Source organism: Lagopus muta, chromosome Z (genome assembly GCF_023343835.1).
Source record: "Lagopus muta isolate bLagMut1 chromosome Z, bLagMut1 primary, whole genome shotgun sequence".
Classification (NCBI taxonomy): Eukaryota; Metazoa; Chordata; class Aves; order Galliformes; family Phasianidae; genus Lagopus; species Lagopus muta.
The window spans coordinates 61709664-61732758 of record NC_064472.1 but is presented as its reverse complement, the minus strand read 5'-3'; the positions used below and the strand labels follow the sequence as shown (position 1 = coordinate 61732758).

At 36.7% G+C, this 23095-nt stretch overlaps 1 protein-coding gene across 2 annotated transcripts in view; it reads right to left on the bottom strand.

Annotated features, from left to right (window-relative positions):
• Positions 1–23095, bottom strand: part of EDIL3 (EGF like repeats and discoidin domains 3) — a 269363-nt gene that overhangs the window by 153133 nt on the left and 93135 nt on the right. Inside the window, exon 3 of one of the 2 annotated variants that reach the window (XM_048932252.1) lies at positions 2110–2139. The exons of the other annotated variant lie outside the window; for it this stretch is intronic. Coding sequence (XP_048788209.1) covers positions 2110–2139 — 30 coding nt within the window. The remainder of the gene's footprint in view (positions 1–2109; positions 2140–23095) is intronic. 2 annotated transcript variants of the gene reach the window in all.

The window sequence follows — 23095 nt, the reverse complement described above, 5'->3', positions numbered from 1 at the left end:
CTCTCATGGCATAACTAACACAAAAAGGTCACCAGTGTTTCTTTTAAGAGTTTTCATATAGAAAGTTACACTACTATAGCTATTACTGAACAAATAATTGTGGTACATTTTTTTGGATGTCAAAAAACCTTGAAACAGTGAAAATGATAAAAATACAAATAATCACTGAATACTAGGTGCAGCTAATTCAACCGGCCACAATTAAGTGAAGTTTTAGCCATATATTACAAAGCTTTGGAGGAAAGTATTTTTAAAAATAATTGTGTAAAAATTTTACAGAGAATCGATAAATTAAAGAAGATTAAAATGTTTAGGAATATTAACTCATTCATTGTAAATTTTTGTCTGAGCTCTGAGAATTAGGTGGAAAACAGAGAGTTAGGTGGAAAAATAACCAAAGCACTAATACAGGGTGCAGTAAAACAAAACAGTTAGAAGTAATTAAACACAAACCATTTAAATGAATATAAAAGCAAACAAGCTTTTATACAAACACAAATCTGCTTTGTCACCTGAAGTTGCAAGGATTCCAGAGGATGTGAATACATAACTTGTAGGATTCTGTCCAACTACTGATACTCATTTTCAGCTAATGCGTCTAATTAGTTTGGCCAATTCGTGGATATGGGCTGTCACCAAAATCTACAGTAGCGTTAAAAATGTAAAGGAAGATCTGTCTTTATGAGGTACTCCACTGGTTGCAATAGGAGTGATTATCAATGTACAGCCACAACAAGTCCATGGACATTACTACAGTGCATTCACATAAACCTCAAATGTCTCTCTACTAAATGTACATGCTTAAATCCATTCCATGAGGGGAATACAAGGCACTCTTCTTTCATCCCTACTTAAAATAAAAAGACACAGGTGAGCACCAATGCATTTTTTTCTCTTGCAATTGACTCTTTTATTAAAGTATTTTCCATGCAAATTTGAAGACGAGTTTCTCAGATGCATTTAATTAAGTCTTATGCAGCACAAAGCTCTTCCTTTCTGTTTCAGCATGGCCTTCCTCATCTCAGTCATGCTTTTTTTCTATTCTGCTATTACCTTCATGTTGAAAATTCCGTTTTGATTTTCCCATTCAATGCTATCCTTAACTAGTCTACTCATCTCACACTTTACTTTTGTCTTTGTTCTGAATCCTTTCATTTATTATTCTTCACCATATCCTAGTTACTTATATTGCTCCCAAGTCGTAGGTTAGTGTTGTAAACAGTTAGCATTCAATGCTTCTCTGCTATCTTCCTTTGTTCACTTTTCTTACCTTCTCGCCTTTGGCACTCTGGAGACCTTGACTTCTTTTAACAAGCCACTATAAAGTGACTCCCTGTTCATTTGATGTTTTAGCTCACTGAGTTTATACAACCCAGTGCCATTTCAAATATGTTAATCTGTTTAGCAGCATTCTTCTTCGGTATGTCTTCTTTTCTTTAAATACTCCCAAGCTAATGGATTGCCATTTAATTAGAAATAGTTAATCTTTGGAATAGCATAAGCACTATGTGTTTGCATCTCTTGGGGTTCTTCTAAACTAATTTTTATGACTGTGTTGTTATCTGTTTTCACTACTTGGCAGTCTGTCAATGGAAATAAAAGTTCACTGAGCTACATATCCAGGCCACAGTTTGCTGTATGGTTTTTTTTGAGCAGTATGCTTCTGCACCCTCTGCCCTTCCCTGCTTTCACTGCTTGCTCCCAAGCAGTGTTGTCAGTCATGAAGCTGACTGAGCTTTACCAGTACAAAGCCAAATTAAAAACTAACAAAAGCACCAATTTTTTGAACTTTTGATCACTTCTGACCTTGTCTGTTGTCTTAAGGTCCATGCACCAGCTCAGAATTACAACGGAAGGAACAAGTGACAGGGAAGATTTTGAACTACTACTGGAAAAAATGTTCACCAAATTTTATCTTCTTGTGACTCTGAATTGAGGAAAATATGGCCGAGAGGAAAGAGACACAAAAGAAAAGGAAACTAGTAAGGATATTAAGCACATGTTATTTATAACATAAGACTGGCTAATACATATATATATGTATGTTTTAAAATGCAGCTCTTAAGTAATGGTTACCTTGATGTAGGTGTAATAATAAAATGTGCATACCTGCTGAAGTTGGTTCCTCTTCAGTGGAGGCTGTGCAAATGGGGACAGTGGGGATGGGGCAGGGTTGGTGGAAGGAAAGGGAGGGAGAGAGAGAGAAAAAAAAAAAAAAAGAGATGAAGAAATCCAAATTGTGCTAATTGTTATATTATTTATCTTTTCTTAGTATATCATCAATTAAACACTATGAAAAACTATTCATGTAGTTTGATAACCTGAGTGTGTTTGATGTTAAAAATGGTGTAGTTTTAAAGGTGAAGACTTCTAAAACATGGCTGTGGGACCAGTGTTTTGGTTAGCTAACAAAGATGTCTTAGGATGACACAGAAATATCTTTTTTGCATCTCTCCATCAATTTAAGCTTATGTATCCAGTATTGGTCCATTGACCCTGAAATTACAGCTGAGAAATTTTTGAATTTTGTTTGTTTGTTTTTCCTTACAGAATGATGGATGGAGAGCCCATTCAATTCTCCAGTCCAGCTGTTTGTTGTCACAGACAAGCAATAACATGCATCTTGTGTCTTGCAGAACCTTTCCCTTTTTGTGACAGGTAACCATCAAATTGCCTTAAGCTACCACCAGAAAGAACCTGTGACTCCTGACTATCTACTACACATACTCAAATAAAAGACATATTCACAGTAAAACTGTATTTTAGAAGTACACCAGTGACTTAATTCCTTCTCTTCTTGCAGTCAGTATGTTTTATATACACATGCATCATAAAAACGGTCTTCTCACAGTCTTGAGAAGTTTTCAATGACAGAGAAAGCAACAGTCAAACATTTCTCACCTCTAAAAGCACCACGAGGCCTGAGAGGATTCCCTATAAATGTGATATAGATACCCTCCTAAGGTACTAAACAAATCTATCCTATCATATTTTGTCTCTTTTAAACACTCTCTTCTATCATCAGTTTAAATGTAAGCTGCCTCTGTTTGATTTATTGTAGAATCAGTTCCACACAAACATTCCAAAGAAGCCCTCTTTTCTGCCAGCTTACTCATTTCCTGGCAGATTGTGAAGACAATGTTCCTACAACTGTAGAAGCACTCTGGCACACTGATGGATGGCCTCATAGCTTGCATATGGCACAGATAAAGATTTCAAACATTTTCTCAAAAATCAGTACCATTCTTTTTAAATAGACTTCTTTGCCTTCGCTATTACTCCGTGTGTCATGTTAAGACAAAACATCTGTAGGGAAATTTCATCAGACGTAAGAGACCCTGTGATAGTGAGTAGCTCATCACCAGACACCTACTGCATTTGACATCAATCAATCTTGGCTAATTTAGTAAAACGTTCTGTAAGCAATTGTATGTTGCATTGACACTGAATACAACAGTTTTTGCTAATTGCAAAATAGCGTGGTGTCCTAGGGGCTGTCAAATCCAATTGATAGAAAATAATGAATTACAGTCTGTTGCACCAGCCAACTATGCCTCAGATTAAAGTTTCCTGAGGTAAATAAATGGTTTTTATTTCTACAAGTCAGTGTTCAAATACATAAGCAGGCTACAACTCAATGCTCTGCAAAGCATGTAAGAAGGCCTAAACATGGTGCTTAACTGGTTAACCTTTCTCTTTTGTAACCCCTAATTTGATGTTTAGATGTCTACTTAGAAGCTAGTCATCAACCATCAGGTGTGTATGGACAAATGATAACACTAAGCTTTTAAATTTTACGATGACGTGATTTTTATTATACACTTACTTAAGTAAAATGTGTTTGTAAGTGCAAAGATTTCACAGCAATAAAAGGAGGAAAAATACCAGTCTATTGTTTTTACACTAGTAAAATACATCATTAATTAAATAACATGACAGCTAACCATGAAAAGAAACTGAGTTTTTAAATCTTGAGAGAGAAATCAGAAGTAAATGAATGAACTACAATCTAAATAAAGTATGCTAATACTTCCTAGGTTAACAATGGCAGAGAAGAAGACTAGACATGGTAAAAGCTCAGATATAAAATTCTGCAAATGACAAAAATCTACATGATCTGCAAGAGGAGTTAATGCTTGAGTAAAAAATAGTAAAAAACATTAGTGATGCTCCATTAAAACTGGTTAAACAAAAGCATTCAATTATACAAAGAATATTTAGTCCAGTAACAACTGTTTTTCAGAATGCTATTTGAGCATTATTTGTAGAATTGATTACTGGGATGAACACTAATATTAGCAATTCAAAACTAGATTCTATTATGACCCTGATGGGTGTTTTGATGGAATCACTCTGCACTTAGGCACACATCTAAATAAAATAGGATAGCAGAATCTCAGCTGAAATAAATTATTCAGCCAAGAAAGTTAGACAATGTTACTTCTTTGCTTGTTTAATTATTTTTTTTACTATCTTACTGCTGGTTTTGGGGTCTTTCAGGAGCAGATTAAGTTCATTTCTTTTCCCTAGGAACTGAATTCTCTTACAGATAACCATAACATGGCAGTTTCTTTTTTTTTTTCCTAGAAAAAAAGTGCAGGACAATGAAAGTCTTTACAATCTTAAGCCCAAATGAAGATCACATGCATTTTATGTATTTCACCTATTTAAGAAAGAATGTTGTAAACTTCAGTGAGACTAGAACTATTCAGTGTATATTGTCATTGACTAATATATTTAAATCCAAGACCCTTCCTGTCTGAATAAACAGGTGTCAGCAATGAAAATAAACAAATGTAGCCTAAATGGCATCCTAAGTTACATGACAGCAGGAGTTCAGAATTGCTTTTAAAGTCAAAAGACCTCCTTCTAGTTGATAGTAATTTATTTCTTGACCCTGGACAGGAAATAAAGATGTACAGTAAAGAAACAAATGTTAAAATACAGTTACAAATCTGTTTGTACTTCAGGCACACTTCCTTTTTAATCAAATTAGAAGTCCTGTATGTGGCAGGACTTCTTTCATGCCACACAGCTTGACAAACTATATTAAAAGGCAAAAAACAAAGAACAAAACAAAACAAAAAAACCTTTCAATGATCTACTGAGTACTCAAATAATAAACTATTTTTGCATTATCATACCGTGTCAGATGCAATGTCAGCACTCTACTTTCTGATAGTTAAGTAAATGCACTAAATTACCAAGCCAAACATTTCCTACACAATGCCTCTTTTCATCCATCATCGGTGATTTAAAACTTGAAGTTATTTTGAACTCACTGTTTATGCAGTGAGTCAGCTCCACAGTAATTATTCATAATTTACTTTACTTATTTCAGAGGTGTGGCTTATAAAGTCAGCTGGAATCACTTTGTCAGCCAGCTGGTGACTCACTGTGCTGGGCAAAGAATCACAGTCAGAAAAGTTTAGTCCCCCTTAGCACAGAGAAGCTGAGTACTTGATAAAGACTTTCCCAAACAGCTGCCATAGTGATGACAACAGTAGTACATGATCCTATGATAAAGCACCCTGCAGCTTTAAAGTGTTTTTAAGAATGTTTTTCTTCTCCTTGTAATGCATTGGAGATAAAATTAACATAAAGCAGCACTAATATTAGCTTTTAACTTGGAGAAAATCCCATGCACATTTGGGAAACAATATTACTGCATGATATTAGTGGGGAAAATGTCTCTTGAACACCGACAGGCATGGGGTATCCACCACATCTCTAAGTCTATTCCCTGGTCTGACCACTTTCATGGAACAGAAATGTTTCCCAGTTCCCAGTTTGACTGCTCCCTGGCAACTCTGTCTTATTCCCAGCCTGTCATCAGTTCCCTGGAGCAAAGCTCAGCACCTCCCTCTGCTTCCCCTCCACAGGGAGCTACAAAGATCACAAAGATCAATGATACTGCCACTGTACAACTATCCAGAAGATACTGCCTACAACTTCATATAATATCTACAAGATAACTGTCATCCCAAGTTATTAAAGTGGAGGAGAAAACCCTAAGGACAACAGAATTCTTCCAAAATGTATTTGTCTGTCTGCATTTACATCCATTCATGGCACTGCTTGAAATAAAAATCAGTGAGCCTCCTACAACTGAGAGCAATGTGTATAGCAGTGACAACAAACACACAAACTTTATGATGATGCTGTACTGAAGCTGGATCAGGTAATTGGTAAGACCAATTTTCAAGTTTTCCTGGTTCTATCTGAAGAGGGGCTTATAGGAAAGCTAGGGACGGACTTTTTATAAGGGCATGCAGCAATAGCACAAGGGAAAATGGCTTTAAACTGGAAGAGGGTGGATATAGACTCGATATTAAGACGAAATTCCTCACTGTGAGGGTGGAGAGAGACTGGAACAGGTTACCCAGCAAAGCTGCGGATCCCACATCCCTGGAGGTGTTCAAGGCCAGGCTGGATGGAGCTGTGAGCAACCTGGTCTAGAGCGAGGTGTCCCTGCCTATGGCAGGGGGGTTGGAAACAGATTATCTCAAATGCTCCTTCCACCCAAAGCATTCTATGATTCTATATTCTCTACCTGCTCTTGCTCCTCTTTCTTTCATATGCCATTCAGAATGCGAACTGATGATGTGGTAATTGGGGCTGTCATTGCTATGTTACACTCAGCAGTACTGAGCATTATCAATGAAATGTGCAGCATTCATTATCATACCAATATCAGACTGCTTTGCATCCTCTTTCAGTTTAAAAGTAGGACACCTTTCTTCTTCTCTGCTAAATATGAGACTGCAGTTATATATTCTAGTTTAAAATACGGTTGGCAGTAAATCTGGAAAACATGCCATTTATGACAGTCAAAGATACGTCTGTTAGTGTGAGTAAGAGGTTTCATGTCACAGTTTTACAGGAAGGTTGGGTTTGTTCTTTCACTGTATGTTCTTTTTCTGTCTAGTAAATGTAGTATTGGAATGACTGTACATCCTTTGGCAATCACGGGCCCTCGGGAATGGCAGTGCCTCCCTCTGAATTCAGTTGGCAAAGGTGTGTTTGCAGCTGGTCTAAAAGAAAATAACATCAAGAAGGAAGACACCAGGAAACTCACTAGTGCATGAAAGTGATCATCCACTACAAACTGACTAAACTGTGACTGGAAAATGGACGTTAATTAAAACCAATTCATTAGGAACCACTGTTCCTATTAAATGCCTGTGGCATTTAATAAAGTAAATCTTCACTCTTCGTAGTTTTACATCTACTAAGAACTTGAAGTCTAAAAACACACCTATTCTTTCATTATTTTGTTTCAAGAAATAAAGGTCTAACAAAAAAAAAAAGGGTATCTTAACAAAATTTAAGGTATGATCAAAATGTGGAATATTAATGTCTTCCAAAGAACAGTGCTGAAAATATCAAGAGAAGTGCTTTTGTTTAAAACCAAAATACATGTTTCAAAATGTATTTTTGGCAGAATGAATTATGCATTTTTTCATAAGACAGTATTAGACAATGATTTTGGTGTTTCCTGTCTTTGCATTTTCAACTTAGCAGACCAAGAAAGTCAATTCAGTGCCCACTGATGAATGCAGAGTCAAGTATCTGGCAGGATGCTCTGCTAAAGGAAAGGAGAGGAAAAAGATTTGTTTTTAAAACAGTTAGTCACTTCTTAATTAGTTGCAGCTCCTGCCAAGGTTTCAAATACTGCCAAAGGCACAACGGTACTTAAAGCTGTAATTCTGAAACCAGTTGCAGTCTGTCATGGCTTGAAATATCACACACAATTTTGCATACACACACAAACACACACTGCCATATGCACTATTTCAAGAAGATGTGCATGTCTCAAAGGAGCAAAGAAAGTAACTAGAAAATATCCTAGTGCTTTTATGTACAAAATCAAGTGTACTCAAATAGCTCAATAAGACCATAAATCAAGCTTCTGATTTTAATGACATTTATTGATTTCTAAAAAGGATATAAAATGTAATTGCAGTAAAGTATCTACCTCTTGGCATACGTTACACTTTTGAAAGCAGAAACTTATAGATGATGACCTCATAATTATACATGGAAATCTTCACTTTCCAAACCAAACAATTTCATGTTCTCACTTTTCAGGCACTCAATTCAAGCTTCTTATTTGGTTGTTTTGTGTGTTCTAAAGGAACTTTGATGCATAATTTTTTAGTGATTGAAGAATTTTTGAAAATTATTATTGTAATAGTGTATAATTATTAAATGTAATGAGTGATGACATTAGTTCTTATTTTATAGGTATTCTTCTTCTATGAGAAAGAAAAAAGGAAAAAAGAAAGAATAAAAACCCCAAACCATCATATTAAAAGCTCAAAAGCAGAGGTGCCAAAAGCAGAGGTGCAAGAGGTGCACACCAGATTTACCATTCCTTTGCATAATGGGTTGCAAAATCTGTGAACAGCAGGCACTGATCTAAGAGGGCAGTTTGGTCTGCTTTTGAGAATACTTTGAGCTGGGAAATTGTTGGCACTCTCTGTGCAAGGAAGAAGAGCAAGGTTTTTCTCACAAATGGTGCGTGCAAGTGCGTACTTCGGGGTCATGTCTCGGTCATTTCTGTTCAACAGAACCCTCAAGTTCTTCCCCTAAGGACTGCACTCAGTCCACTCACTGTCAGTGTGTTTTGTTGTTTGCCCTGACTAGCTGAAGCACTCTGCCCTAGGCCCTTCTGAAATTCAGAAGTCCATCTCCAGCCAGTCAAGGTCTCTGTGGATGACATCTCTTCCCTCCAATATGTAAACGGAACCACTCAGCTTTTGTGTCATCTTCAAACTCGATGAGGGTACACACACTAAGATGTGGAATGTTAATAATGTCTGGCTTTAATAAAACATCATTGTCCCCTAGATTTCAAAGAAGTTGTCATCTTATGGCTATGCAAAAATGGTGACTCTGACCGATCAAAGTAGCAGTATATCTAAAGTTGTCATCTGATACCATACTAAACCTGAACAGTTGTTCTGCCTTAAAATACAGTTAAGCTGGGAGCACTTCTAACAAATTATTTTTTTCTAGACAGGCTTTAATAAGCACAAGAAGCTCTTTGCTGACAATTGCACATCAACATGCGGAAATGGCAGAGGAGAAACATGTTTAGAGGTAAGAGCAAAATTTACTGTTTTTTTCCTCGGTTGCTGGCACTAAAGTGGCTTTGATACACAATGTAAGACAGGCCAAGAGAGAACATGGTGATATGAAGCATAAAAATACATTGGGGTGATGTTTCATCACTCTTCTAAGAAACTATGCATTTCTCTTAATTTGTATCTATATATTTAAACTACATAATTACTAGTCTTAATATTTCAGGAAAAGAAAAGACTTCTCAAGACTTCATTTTCATGTGAATAAATGAAGACAATTACATTGATTTTTCTTTTATCTTAAATGAATAAAGCAACTAGAAGTCAAATGTTTATCAGTTTCTCTGACTTCACCTCAGTAGGAATCATTTTCACAGCAGCTGTCAGTCAGCACCCCAGCTCTTCTCCATGCCTTTCAATTTTCATTAGAGTAGAAATCCACCCTACTGATTTTGATCTGTGTTTTTTCAAGACTTTTTTTTCATTCTGAGTATGTAGACTTTCTGAAGACATCTCTCCCCTAGTTTTGCTTATGTTCCTCAGAGTAGATTTATTACTTTTCCTTGCACTTTCTACCAGAAGCAGTGTTTTCAGAGGACACAGCACCTCTCCAATGGCTGCAGCTCAAAAACAATCCCAATCTTCCTCTTTAAGAAATAAGAGCAGCTGTGCTCTGGTGAAACATGTTAAAAATCTGTCCTTCATCCCTTTTGGTCTTCCCTTCTTCTATGTTTTAAACAAATAGCAAAACCTCTCGTTGCTCTACCAAGTTTGAAATGATGTTTGGTGGAGCCAAACATCACCGCTACATATTCACTTCACTGCACATCACTGTAGCCCTGGCACATGAGAATGACGGCCATTGCAGCCCATCAGAAAAGCAAGATTATTACTCATACAGCATGTTCCCTTCAGCACTTGAGATACTGCAAAATGTGTTTTACTTGATCTGTTTAAGTCGGAATAATGCAAATTGATATTTTGATCTTTGCTTCTGAGCATGTGGAAAAGTGAAGTGTACAGATGAAGCCATATCATGCTCTCGGCCTCTGACTGTGACTAATAATCTTATCTCTGATCCTCTATTATCTCTTACTTGGGTCTTAACATGCTCATCATTCTGGGTTCCAGAAATGGATATTTCTGGAATATTTCTTAATATTCCATAATTAATATTAATTTCTTAAATATCTATATTTAAAAAAACTTTTGCATTCTTCTTAAGGGATGAGAGAGGCTGTTGTCTTCCTCAAGATCTTCAAAAACTTCCTGGAAGTGGGCCTACGTACCCTGCTCAACGTGGCCCTTCTGAAGTACAGGCTGGGCCAGATTGACCCAGAATTTCCTTTAAACCTCCTAATTCTATGATTCTATGAATCACAATGTATTTGAAGTACACTTAGCAGAAGGGTTTGCAATGGGAGAGAAGAAACTGTATGTCCACAGCTCAATTTTTTTTCCCCTGTATTTGCTATCTTTCAATCTCCTCACATTGTTTTACATTGCTCTCTAACGTATATTTTATGACATGTAGAACACCATTTTATCATTATTAGAATTTAAATTACATTACATTAAAAAGACCAATTACAAAAACAGTGATGGAAAAATCCCTACTGCTTCCATATTCTTCCTAGCCTTCATATCTAATGTTCCTTTGAAAGTTTTAAATGTTCATTTAAATGATTTAATTATATGTTTCTGATGATATTTACATTGTTAACTTCGAGGAACTACTGAGATAGCCTTGGCTGGAATGTCGTTCATTTTTTTACAGAAGTGCATACTGAACAAAGAAATTACTCCATCTTCCCTAACAGGAATTGCTTTCTTCAGGGCAGAAACTAAAGAACAGTCTTCTGTTGTATGCTTTCCACTCACCCTATAGGAAAATAAATAGTTCATGTGAAAAACTGTTCATGTTTTGTGCTGGTCAGTTTAAAATCTCATGCTTTTGGCAAAATACCTCATTTTATTTTCAGCCATTTTTAGAGGCAAAGGAAAAAATGTATTTTAATTTAAAAGACTTTGAATATTGTTGTTGTTTTTTTTAACTTCAAAGTTAGACACCAGTACACACTGACTCACAAAAATGAAAATGAACTTCATTAATATCTTTTCATGAATATTTTCTCAAGTTTTTAGGTTCAACTTTGTTTCTATTAGTTTTTAGGTCAAAGATATACTTGTTGGTTTTTAAAGTCAGAAATTCCTTCTGAAGTTAACTCACATTCATGAATAATTTGCACAGACCCCATGGCATTTTCCAGTTCATGTGCATGTAAAAAAGTTCAGGTCTAAAGATGGACAAGCAAAATGCATCCAGTGCAGAAATAGTTTTAATGCATTTTCAATTGCTTAACATTGTTACAATATCATTAACATAAATACAAAAGATTATCTAATACCAATATCTAATAACAAAGTAATTTTAAAGAACTCCACTGATTTAAATAGCAGACAAAAAGTAATCCCAAAATATTTTGTCAAACTGCGTTGTTTCTTTATCCTCCAATACATTCTTCTCACTGGGAATCTTCTGATGACTTAACTGAACAGAAAATAATTCCCTTAAGAATTCATTAGAATACTATATTTTAAATTAAATTATGTATTTTAAAGTCTGTGTTAATTACTATCTACAACACTCTGCAAGGAGTTTCTGCATCAAAGGTTATTATGACTAACTATAAGATACATTCAAAAAATAGAAATAAAAAATGTAGTGATGAAATATTCATCAGGTGAGCAAATTCTTCCACTTCATAAATATTTAATGCCTTAAACTAGCAAGTTTTAGCCATGGCTCTGCATGAAAAGGACAAAATAGCATGCACTATATATAGAGAGAAATAGATTTATATAGATATATATATTATAAAGATATATATCTAGTTTTAAATATATATATATATGTTTTTAAAAAGACAGACACAGATGCACATGCATATGTATACATACATGCCCTCCTACTGTAAGCTGACAGAGCAAAATGTCTGATTGCTATCTGAATTCAATGCTTAGAGCAAAACAGCCAATATTTGACTGAATTTCCTTCACTAACATATCATCCTATTGATTCTTTGTACCACACAAAGGTCTTTACGTGAGATCCACTTCATAAATGTAAAAGTGAGTGACTGAATTTATTGTCTCCTGGTGACCTGAAATAAATCAATCAAATACACATTTATATTACCTTCCACTGCCTGTGCTTCTTTAACTGCACACTGTCTTCCAGGTTGAGAAATTTTTAAATAGCCTCTGACTCACCAAAGGCCAATTCGGACCTATATAACACAGATACAAACCCCACCAAAACACTGGAGTTTGGACTATGCAATACAAAATCCAATCTTATGGCAGAAGGACAATTTCTCCCTAATTAAGTCAAGGTTTCCCAGCAGAAAGCAATCTTATAAATTCTGCTTCCAATATTCCCATGACAAAAGCATACCTCAGAGAATGAGAATGTAATGAAACTCTAGCTGTTTTCCAAAACATGCTATACTGCAAAAACCTTGAGCCTTCATGCCATGCACAACCTCTGAAGTTTAGGGAACATCAGTAGTTGAAGGTTTGTTTGTTTGTTTGTTTGTTTGTTTTAATACTGACAGAATCTTCTGTGATCCTCAGGGGAGGGAATAACCCAATTTAATGAGCTTTTTTCCCCTTTTTTTTCTTATACGTTGTTTAAAAGTGAGCAGTTGACATCATTCAATTTCCAGATTTAGAAACATCGTACAAACTAATGAATGGCAGCTGTTTTCTCCTAGTAACATTAAGGACGAAAGAATGTAACAGTGAATTGTTATTATTAATAAAAACGAAACCAGTTAACTGAAATCAAGCACAACAAAAAGATTTCTGTATACATCTTCTCTCCTATATCTTCTACAAGCCTTTTGGTCTTTCTTTCTCAGTCACCTTTAAGATTTTAAAGGGTTACTTGTCTGTTTTCTGAATTGTTTGTTCTGCACTACTTAGTGAAATCAATATTGTTCTATTTTTATTTTTATAATTAAAAGTACATACTACTTTTCTAAAAATCTCCAAATGAAAATCCTGCACATAAATTAGGGTCTATTTTATAACCTACTATGAACTTCCATGTTTCTTTTTTTTCTGCATGCTGTGTGTATCTTCAATTATTATCTGTGAATCATTTTCACAAATTGTTTGCATCACTACTCGGGGATTTGTTTCCTCCCTCTGATGCAAGTGACACTAAATCCCTAGGCTGTGCGAGTACCAAAGTTCTTTCAGCTCTCCTACAACAAGCAGGAGATTGAACGAGGTGCTTTTAAGTCTCTCAGGTCACACATTCCCCATGGTCTGCCTTGGCCACTGCAAGAATAAGCTTGCTGTCTGCAGCTGCTTTGCAATAGAATTAAATATACAGGTTGTCAGCACCTTGTAGCATTATCAGAGGATACTTTTTCCTTTATTTTTTCAGTAAGAATACTGCTGTCATAATGTCCGCTGTGCCTGTCAATATGTTAACCAAGTACCCACCTTTCAAAAATGTGCTAAAGATGGTCTTTAACAATCTAGAACTTATCATTGTTAATCCACTGTTTTTGAGGCATGCTAGAAGATTTAGTAATTGTCAATGTTATTATTTTTTTAATTACTACAGGTGAGACAGAACACAAGGAAATGCGCCAAAGTTGCAGCAGGAAAGGTACAGATTGGGTATTAGGATGTATTTCTTCATAGAAAGGATCATTAGACATTGGAATGGGCTGCCCAGGAGTTGGTGGAGTAGCTCTTCCTGGAGCTATTTAAGAGACGTTTGGATGTGGCACTATAAGGGACATGGTTTAGAGGTAGCATCAAGCTGATGGTTGGACCTGACCTCAAGGACCTTTTACAACCTAAATGATTCTACAATTTCAAAATATTATAAGGTTTCATATTACTCATCTTTCCAGTATTAGTACTGAAAAATTAACAGGAAGCTCTATTTCTATGTTCAGCTTCTCTGTGGGTTTTCATCACACTGAATCACACAGCCGTGCGCTTTGTTCAAATGCACAGTCACATTCACTCTCTTCCTTTTACACAGATCACTGTTGATCTTTCACTCTGAACAATCCTATGTACAGTTTGCAACATCCAGTGGCATTCATGCCAAAGATTATGTTGTGTGGCTGAATTCAAAATCAGTGTCCATACTTGCTCCACGGCTTTCTGATCAGCAATCTACATTTACACAAAGTTCTAAAAATGATTTTTGCTGCTTGTCAGACAGTTCCTTCTCTGTCATCTCACCCACTTATTTTTTATAATAGGAGTAAGTATTACAATAGATGAGGTTCCTGGACATAGATGAATAATGAACGTTAATTTGCTTCTTCTTATAACGCTGTTAAAACTGATCTGGATTAAGTTACCAGTATTTATATTTAAATTTCATCAATGTTATGAAAATACCAAAGAAAGAGTAAATGAACACCTCAGAAGTGCTACCAGAACTAGAAGCGCTAGAATTAATCAGAAATCAGGGTTAGGGATTTCTGTTACTCAGGTGATAGACACAAAATAGGGAAGCACCGTGTATAAGCATTTAAATACAGAAAACAAATCTGGTACTGAAAAGATTGTAATTATATAGTCCTACAAATTACACACTTCTACGAATTACATGTGCCACTTACTAATCAGCAAGACTTAATAATGTTTCTTAGTTTCACTTGAACTATTGGAATCAGTTCCCTCCCCTTCCCTTGTGCTGTTTTGCCAGGCTGTTTTTGCTCTTTTTAATCACGCTCTTTTCAACACTTTGTTCTCACCAGGTAGGCCACTGCCATTATGTTTCACTGCACTGCACTCTGGTTTTCTATTAATCACATTCTTATTTCTGTTCCTATTCTCACCAGACAGATTGCTGCCACTGTGTTTCACGTACCACATGCTGGGTAATGACATAAAAACAAATCTGTGTTTATAAAGCTAAATTGGCCCTTTCTTATCCAGATTCAGCAGTCAACAGTGTATAAAGGTACAGATACATTACACTGAATAAGTCACCCTCCAGATCTCTGCTCTTCAAGTATGCAATGAGAACGCTTCTTAGGTTCCAGGGAGAACTGCTCCACCAAGATAAGTGAATTCATCACAGGACACGTGGCTTTCTTCTTATGCGGGACAAAGCCATGAAGTAAATTCACATGCCTCACGAGACAGCCAGCTTCACAGAACTGATGCAGCCATTTGCAAACAAAGGCAAATGGTCGGCAGCAAACAGAGCTGTCATTTAGGGCTGCCAAATCAAGAAGAACAGTGAAGCTACTGTAGATAATTTTTGAACAAACAGTGCTCATGAGACAAATGGATACAATACTGTTTGTTACAAACCGAGTATGAAATTAAATGTAGCAGCAAACAAAACTGTATACAAAAATATGCCATATAACACAATCCTGATTAACCATGTTATACGGTAATTTTAGGATTTATTTTCCCCAAAAAATGTTTGGATCTGTCTCCATAACTATTGCTACTGCCTTGACTTCAGCAGGGCCAGAGGAAGTATAATTTAATTCTTTCTGCATTGAAATGAAAGTCGTATGAAATAAATGCCTAACACATTCCAATCCCAAACTGTATCAAGACTCACAGTCTGCCAATTTATTGTTCACACTCCTTATTTTAGGAAACTTTTTATTTCATGGTGTTTGGGTATTCATATATTCAGTTGCAGTACTTGAAACAGTATTATTTAATCCTGGATTACTCATTATTTTAAAATACTCAAACCCCTTCTTCTACCCTGAGAGGGCAAGCGATGGAACATACTGATATCTTGGAAATATCCATAATTTGGATTCTGATTGACATATTTAGTTACTTTATTTATGCTACATTGGTCAGGGTCTGTTGTTTCAATGTAACTAAGACTGAACTCAATGACACCCTCAGTGAGGACTAAGTTAATCTACTGCTTATGTTCGTTGCTGACTTAGGCTAATATATTGTTCAGCTATGAGCTAATGAGTCCTGCAGATGTTTCTTATTTCATGCCAGAAAAAGCAGAAGCTGAAATTAAATATTTTCTTTTTATGGCCATTATAGTTTTTCTTATAAAATAAAGGCCAGTCATATTTTTGAGCGTATCAAATGACACTGTGAATGCAGTTTTCCTATATGCAAAAATTAATCTTAAAAGACCAAATTCTGGCCTCATTAGTCTGTTCAAAATGAAGACTATAACTCAATTAAAAAACGGAAAGAATTTTCACTTTCCATCTTTGAATACTGATTCAAAGAATTTTGAATCAAGATATAATCCCTCACTCTCTTTCAACAAGAGTACTTTGTACATGTAGGGATGTCTTATTTCACAGCATTGCTTCTCCTCACTTGACATGGAGAAAGCCAAGAAGGCAGCTTTACGAATTCCTTCTGCTTAATGACATATTGAAATCTACTGTGACATATTCAGAATTTGTGTTATTTCTAGATGTTACTACAGATGTTTATATTGTCCAAACAGCAGAAATCTGGTTAATGTACTGGAAGATGTACCATGAGAATAGGGTTTTTATTTACAGAACTAAATACAGAGTGTTTTTACATATATCAGAAAATGGGGTGTTCTGGATTTTGTGATTCTGTTATTGATCAGCAAGATCTTAATGATTAAACAAGTATCTTCTACTGAGGACCTCCAAAATATCAATTTGTACACCTAGTATAAGTTGTTATGAGAATCACATTTTCTTCATAATTAAATGCAACTTCTTGGAAACTAAGCAAACATCTTCGAACTGAGCTTTTCACTTCTGCTAAACCCTGTCTACAGTCACTGTAGTTTTTGAATAATCTAAGAAATATATACATTTTAATAAATGCATGTTACTATAATGTTGGAGAAGAACAATGTTCTCCTGTTCTGGTACAATTCTAATCACATATTACATTTTTTGCAGTTACAATCTTACTTGCCACCTCCCATTTACTGCATGTTCCAGTTTCTGAAATCCCTGTATCTTTTTGTTCATCTGACATTCTATCAAAGCATGTGATTCCCCATGGCATTCTAAAACCTCAGAACCAAAGAACAGTCTGAGTTGGGAAAACCTACACAGAAGAATACTAAGAAGAAAGCTTCATTTAGATATTGCAACAGAACAATTTTGCAAGCACCATCTTCAGTTTACCCAGACAAAACACAGTTAAGAAACACTATCACGAAAGATTAAGTATCCTAATGCCTGAGAATTGTCTGTTTTCTAAGTCCCATTTTCCATGTCTTCCACTGTGGAGCTTTCCCTTTGCCTGCTTTCTTTATCAACATCCTCTTCGCACGACTGGGTGGGACCTCTCCTACAACTATCCAGCACAAATAAAGAAGAAAGAGATAATATCTTGGTCACAGTTTTCTTGCCATTCATGGTTTTTGCTACAGTACATCTTACTTCTTTAGGAATTATCATCATTGTTTTGCAATGCCTTATGTTTTTAATAACACATATTAATTGTTGTTAATAATAAAGCAATTTAGCCTTAAATACTGAATTCACACTTGCTTACAGACTGCATTTCAAATGAGAGACCAGATCACTGTCAGTAAATGTTTCTACATGCTAGTTTTACAGATACACAGAATCACAGAATCACAGAATGGGCAGGGTTGGAGGGGACCTCAAGAATCATGAATCTCCAACCCCCTGCCACAGGCAGGGCCACCAACCTCCCCATTTGATACCAGACCAGGCTGCCCAGGGCCCCATCCAACCTGGCCTTGAACACCTCCAGGGACGGGGCATCCACAGCCTCTCTGGGCAGCTGTTCCAGCACCTCACCACTCTCTCTGCAGTGAACTTCCCCCTGACATCCAACCTAATCCTTCCCTCCCTCAATTTAAAACCATTTCCCCTCATCCTGCAGCTGTCAACCCTTTCAAAAAGTAGATTCCCCTCCTGTTTGTAGGCTCCCTTTAGGTATTGAAAGGCTGCAATGAGGTCACCCCGCATTTTTATTGACGAAGAAGTCAATTTAATCAACCAATCAATCAATCAATCACAATTTTAATACAGGTAGAATCTGAAAAGCTATGCATTCTATTTCTTTTTTTAACTTTTACATGTATCTCATTATAATGCTTGTACTATTCTTTCAGAAGAAAACATTCATATCTCTTCCACTTTTAATAATCTAACAAATCTCAACATGTTTTTCAGTGTTTGTACTGAGAAAGGCTTGTTAAATACACAGTAGAAGTGACTCATACTGCATTTGAAAAGAAAAATATTTTGCTTTGTTCCTGAAGAAATGTATTATGCATGAACTAGCTTCTAACTAGACACAAACACTTTTGCAGACCTCTAACAGCTAACTGAATTGGCTGCGCTGCAGAACTACGTTAAGGTCTGGGCCTCACGTGACAGAGTGAAGACACCACTGCAGTACCTGACTTACTGATTTGTCATAGAACTTCCTTATCAAGCAGAATCAATTCAATCTGGATAGTTTTTGCTTGTCTTGTGCTGCCAAGTCACTGCCTTCTGGATTTAAATTTAACGAGTGAAGCACTTAGCACAACACGAGCATCACACTATTTATATATACAGTTACTTGCAAGAACGAGAGAAACACTACTTTTATCCCATTTTTGTTTATAGCATGAAAGACAACAGATTCCATAAAAACTGTTAATTATATTTAGAATAGAAATGAACATTATGATAGCTGCTACTGTAGCACTTCCTCCTTCCTCCTTAGGCTTTCCTATGCTTACAGCTAAAAGAAGCAGTACAGCGAACACAGTCAACACAAGTTAAACAGACATTGCTGTTTAAAGCCACGAGGAAATATGTAACACAGTGGCTGGAATTCTGGAAATTAAAGGTTATCTTCGATCTTACCTCTGAAATTGAAGATCTGAACCCAGACATGTGCGCTCTCCACCTGACCCCTCAGAAGAATGCTATTACAAGGGATAGCTAGATAAATAGCTAGAACCTGCACTTCTTTCTGTGTTCTTTTCCATAAAAGCATAATGAATGCAATACAGATCAAGCTGTAACACTACATGTTTGCATGTATGCGTTGATGTATAATGAGAGATGGCAAGAAAGAGGTATGCAGGAATTGAAACTGAATATTTAGAACATCTCTGTAAGGATTCGAAGTATTTGTATCTCTTTCTCCCTGTTGAAAGTGATCAGATGTATCAACTGAATTACTTTATGACAAACCTAAAATAACCCAGTCTGTTCTGTCATTGTAGGCAATTCAGGAGGCTCCTGAAATAAAGACAGGCAACACACAGCCCAGCCAGAGGAGATGTAATACTGCACACGTTGCTTATCAATGCAAGTAAACTGACTGGTGACATGACGAAGCTGCCTGGGCTGCAGATATCATGCAACGGTAGTTCACAATTCTGAGGGGTACGGGACAAAGAGTAAATTCAGGATGCTAAATTTTAGGAAAGTCAATTTGCAGCTCTTCAGGGAGTTAGTCAACAAAATCCCCTGGGAAACTGTCCTCAAGGACAATTAAGCAAAGCATAGCCAGCAGATCTTTAAGAAAGCTTTCCTCAGGGCACAAAAGCTCTCCATATCCAGGTGTAGGAAGTCAGAAAAGGAAGGCAAGAGACAGACATTGCTGACCAGGATCTGCAGGTCAGTCTGGAGAGCAAAAAGGAAATGCACATGCAGTGAAAGCAAGGACAGGTAAGCTGGAAGGAGTATAGGGATGCTGCTAGGCTGTGTAGGGATGGAGTCAGGAAGGCTAAGGCCCAATTAGAACTGGACTTGGAAAGGGGTGTAAAGAAGGATAAGAAAAGCTTCTACAGGTACATCAATCACAAAAGCAATGTCCAAAAAGGTGTATCCACCTTAGTGAACAATAGGACAGGGACCAACAGGGATGTTGGTCCCTCCCACTGTAAGCAAAGACCAGGTTTGTGGCCTTCTGCGGTCACATCTGTAAGAAAATGAGTCCCAGTGAGATGTACCCCAAAGTCCTGAAGGAGGCTGACACAGAAACCAAGCCACTGTCAAAGATATTTGAATAGTCAGATGAAGTCCCTGGTGACAGGAAAACAGGCAACTTCACACTCATTTTTAAAAAGGGTAAATAGGATAACCCCAGGAACTACCTGTCAGTCTCACCTTTGCACTGGGAAAGATCATGGAGCAAATCCTCCCGGAAGCTATGCTAAGGCACATGCAAGACAGGGAGGTGATAGAGAATTAGCATGGCTTCACCAACAGCAGATCAATAGCTCCACATCCAGATGGAGATCAGCAATCTTCATCAATTACATCAACAGTGGAATCAAGTGCACTCTCAGCAAGTTTGTGGATGACACCAAGCTCTGCGGTGTGGTTGACATGCCTGAGGGATGAGATGACATCCAAAGAGACCTAGACAAGCTCTAGCAGTGGGCCCAGGACTGCCTCATGAGGTTCAAGTGCGAGGTCTTGCACCTGAGTCATGGCAACCCCCACTATCTGGACAAGCTGGGGGGAAAGCTCCTGAAGGGAGGTTGTAATGAGGAGGGGTTTGGCCTCTTTTCCCAGGCAACAAACAGGACCCGAGCAAATGGCTGCAAGTTGTACCAGAGGAGATTTAAATTAGACTAAGAAATACTTTTTCTCTCAAAGAATAGTCAGGCACTGGAATGGCCCAGGGAGATGGTGGAGTTGCCGTCCCTGGCAGTGTTCAAGAGGTGTCTGGATGAGGAGCTGCAAGATATGGTTTAGTAGCTTGTGGTAGCAGTGGTAATGGGAGGACGGTTGGACTAGATGATCTTGTAGGTCCTTTTCAACCTTGTGATTCTATGATTCTATGATTCTATGATTCTATGTAAGAATGCAGTACAGCCCTGCCAAAAAGGTCTTGGGGGTGCTGGTGAGGACATGAGCCAGCAATGTGACCTCTCAGCCCAGAAAGCCAATAATATCTTGGGCTACATCAAGAGAAGCGTGACCAGCAGACTGGAGTGCTGTATCCAGTGTCCAGATGTGGAGTGCTAGATGTTCACTGCAGGAACCTTTAAAGATTCCTTCTAACGCAAGCAATTCTGAGTGTATGCTTCTATGACCTCTCCTATCAGTCTGTGAAGAGAGGAGGAGGGAATAGGTTTAGGACATTACAATTTTGTGCATGTGGACAAGTAGATTATATATGCATGCCTTGTATACATTCATTTGGAAAAAAAAAAAAAAAATCATCGAAAAACTTGCATGCATACATGCATATTTGAATTAGATGCTTGTCAAAAGCATACATCAGAAGTGTGGAACTATGCATATTTGCACCAATTATGCATGAAGAGACAAATAAGTTGAACAGCATTATAAATACAAATGAAGATAAAGTATGGATTCACCAAATCACATAGCCACCTTCTCACAACTAATAAACAAGAAGTCAAACACGTGTTCAAATCAATCCCTTGCAAATGCCTTTCCAGACTTTAGAATGGGCTGACTCAGTCCAGTGTGTGATTCAAAATGGAGATGGTGTGGATGACTGAAGTGTTTGTACTTCAAGCTAGTCTAGTATGCTAGTATTATCATATGTAGTCAGAAAATCACAAGCTGAAAATGTATTTTTTTTTCCTGTTGATTTTTTACCCCTTTATAAAACACAGAAGGATTATTTTGTCTCCTTTGACTCAGAGTGCAATGGCAATTCTCATCCAGGTGCTGTGCTGAAGTAATACTATGCTATATAAAGCGCTATACTAATGAAATAATTTAGGACAGAATTTCTTGCTCTATAATTTTGGCCATTAATATTATAACATAAACTTGACTAATTATCATTAATCATTTTATATCTCTTATTCTGGAACTGCTCATTTTAGACATCAGCAAGTTAACAAAGCTGTTCACCTGTGACATAACATGAAAACAACCCAGTATCTCTAAATGAAATTATTCATGTGCTAAAACAGTTAACATTTTATTTAAGCATTCATTATCCAATCTGGGACCAAAACAAAAAGAAAAAAAGGTGCCTAACTTGTCACTGCACAAAAGAGCTGGAGAGAGAAAAAACAACCTAAGAACTCATGCCACACTGGAATGGTTGTACCTCTCCAGTGAGCCAAGAAAAGAAGTTGAGGGTGTACATGGTGCCATTTCACTCCCCCAAACCACGATCCTCGAGCATTTACTAGGAAGAGAAGACAGTGGGAGCCTTGTCTTACTCCTTTTAACAAATCCTAGTTTTACTCAGTAGTCTGAACTTTCAACTATAAACTTGTGAGGAAGCTCCTGTAACTACACCTACACAAGAAACAGGAAGAGCTAGAATATTTTAGCTACTCTCCTTATCCAGGTAAAATGGGAATCCTGAGGACTCTTTTGCTGAGAAAAGTAAGATAAAAACATCATGTGGGATATAGCAGCATTATTTTTCTGCGTTAAGAGTTGTGTCCACTTCTACCAAAAGTTCTCAGTCTTTAATGTAAGAACAAGGTACATTCATTCAAGATGGTATTGGTTACATATATTCCACTTTAAAACCATAATAAGTTCATGCACTATTCCAAATATTCACAGAAGAGATGTCAAGAAAATGGAGCAGACACATCACACTGTTTTAAACATTTAAGTGCTTATCTAGAACAGATTACTGAAAAGATCAGATCTTGCAAGTGCCTTAACAGATATTTGAAATAAAGACGGAAGAGTTAGAAATATTAAGTTTATTCAAATAACACTAAGGCACCCTTATTATTCTGCTTCCAAACACAATAATGTTTAATAATGGATAAAAGAAAAGGAGGTAAGAACCAACAGCATCTCTGTATAGAATCAGCATTCTAAAAGAACGTTTCCTTATTTCATTACTTTAATATAACTAAAAATACTCGTGGAAAAAAAGGCAAAAGTGATTCCAAATGATGATGAATTTTACTCTGCTTAATGAGCCTTTTATATAAATAGTTTTGCAGAGAAACATCTGGAAAATAACTTGGAGGGGAAAAAAAGAAGAAGAAAATATAGTAAAATCCATCTGTCTCTAAGTCTCAATAT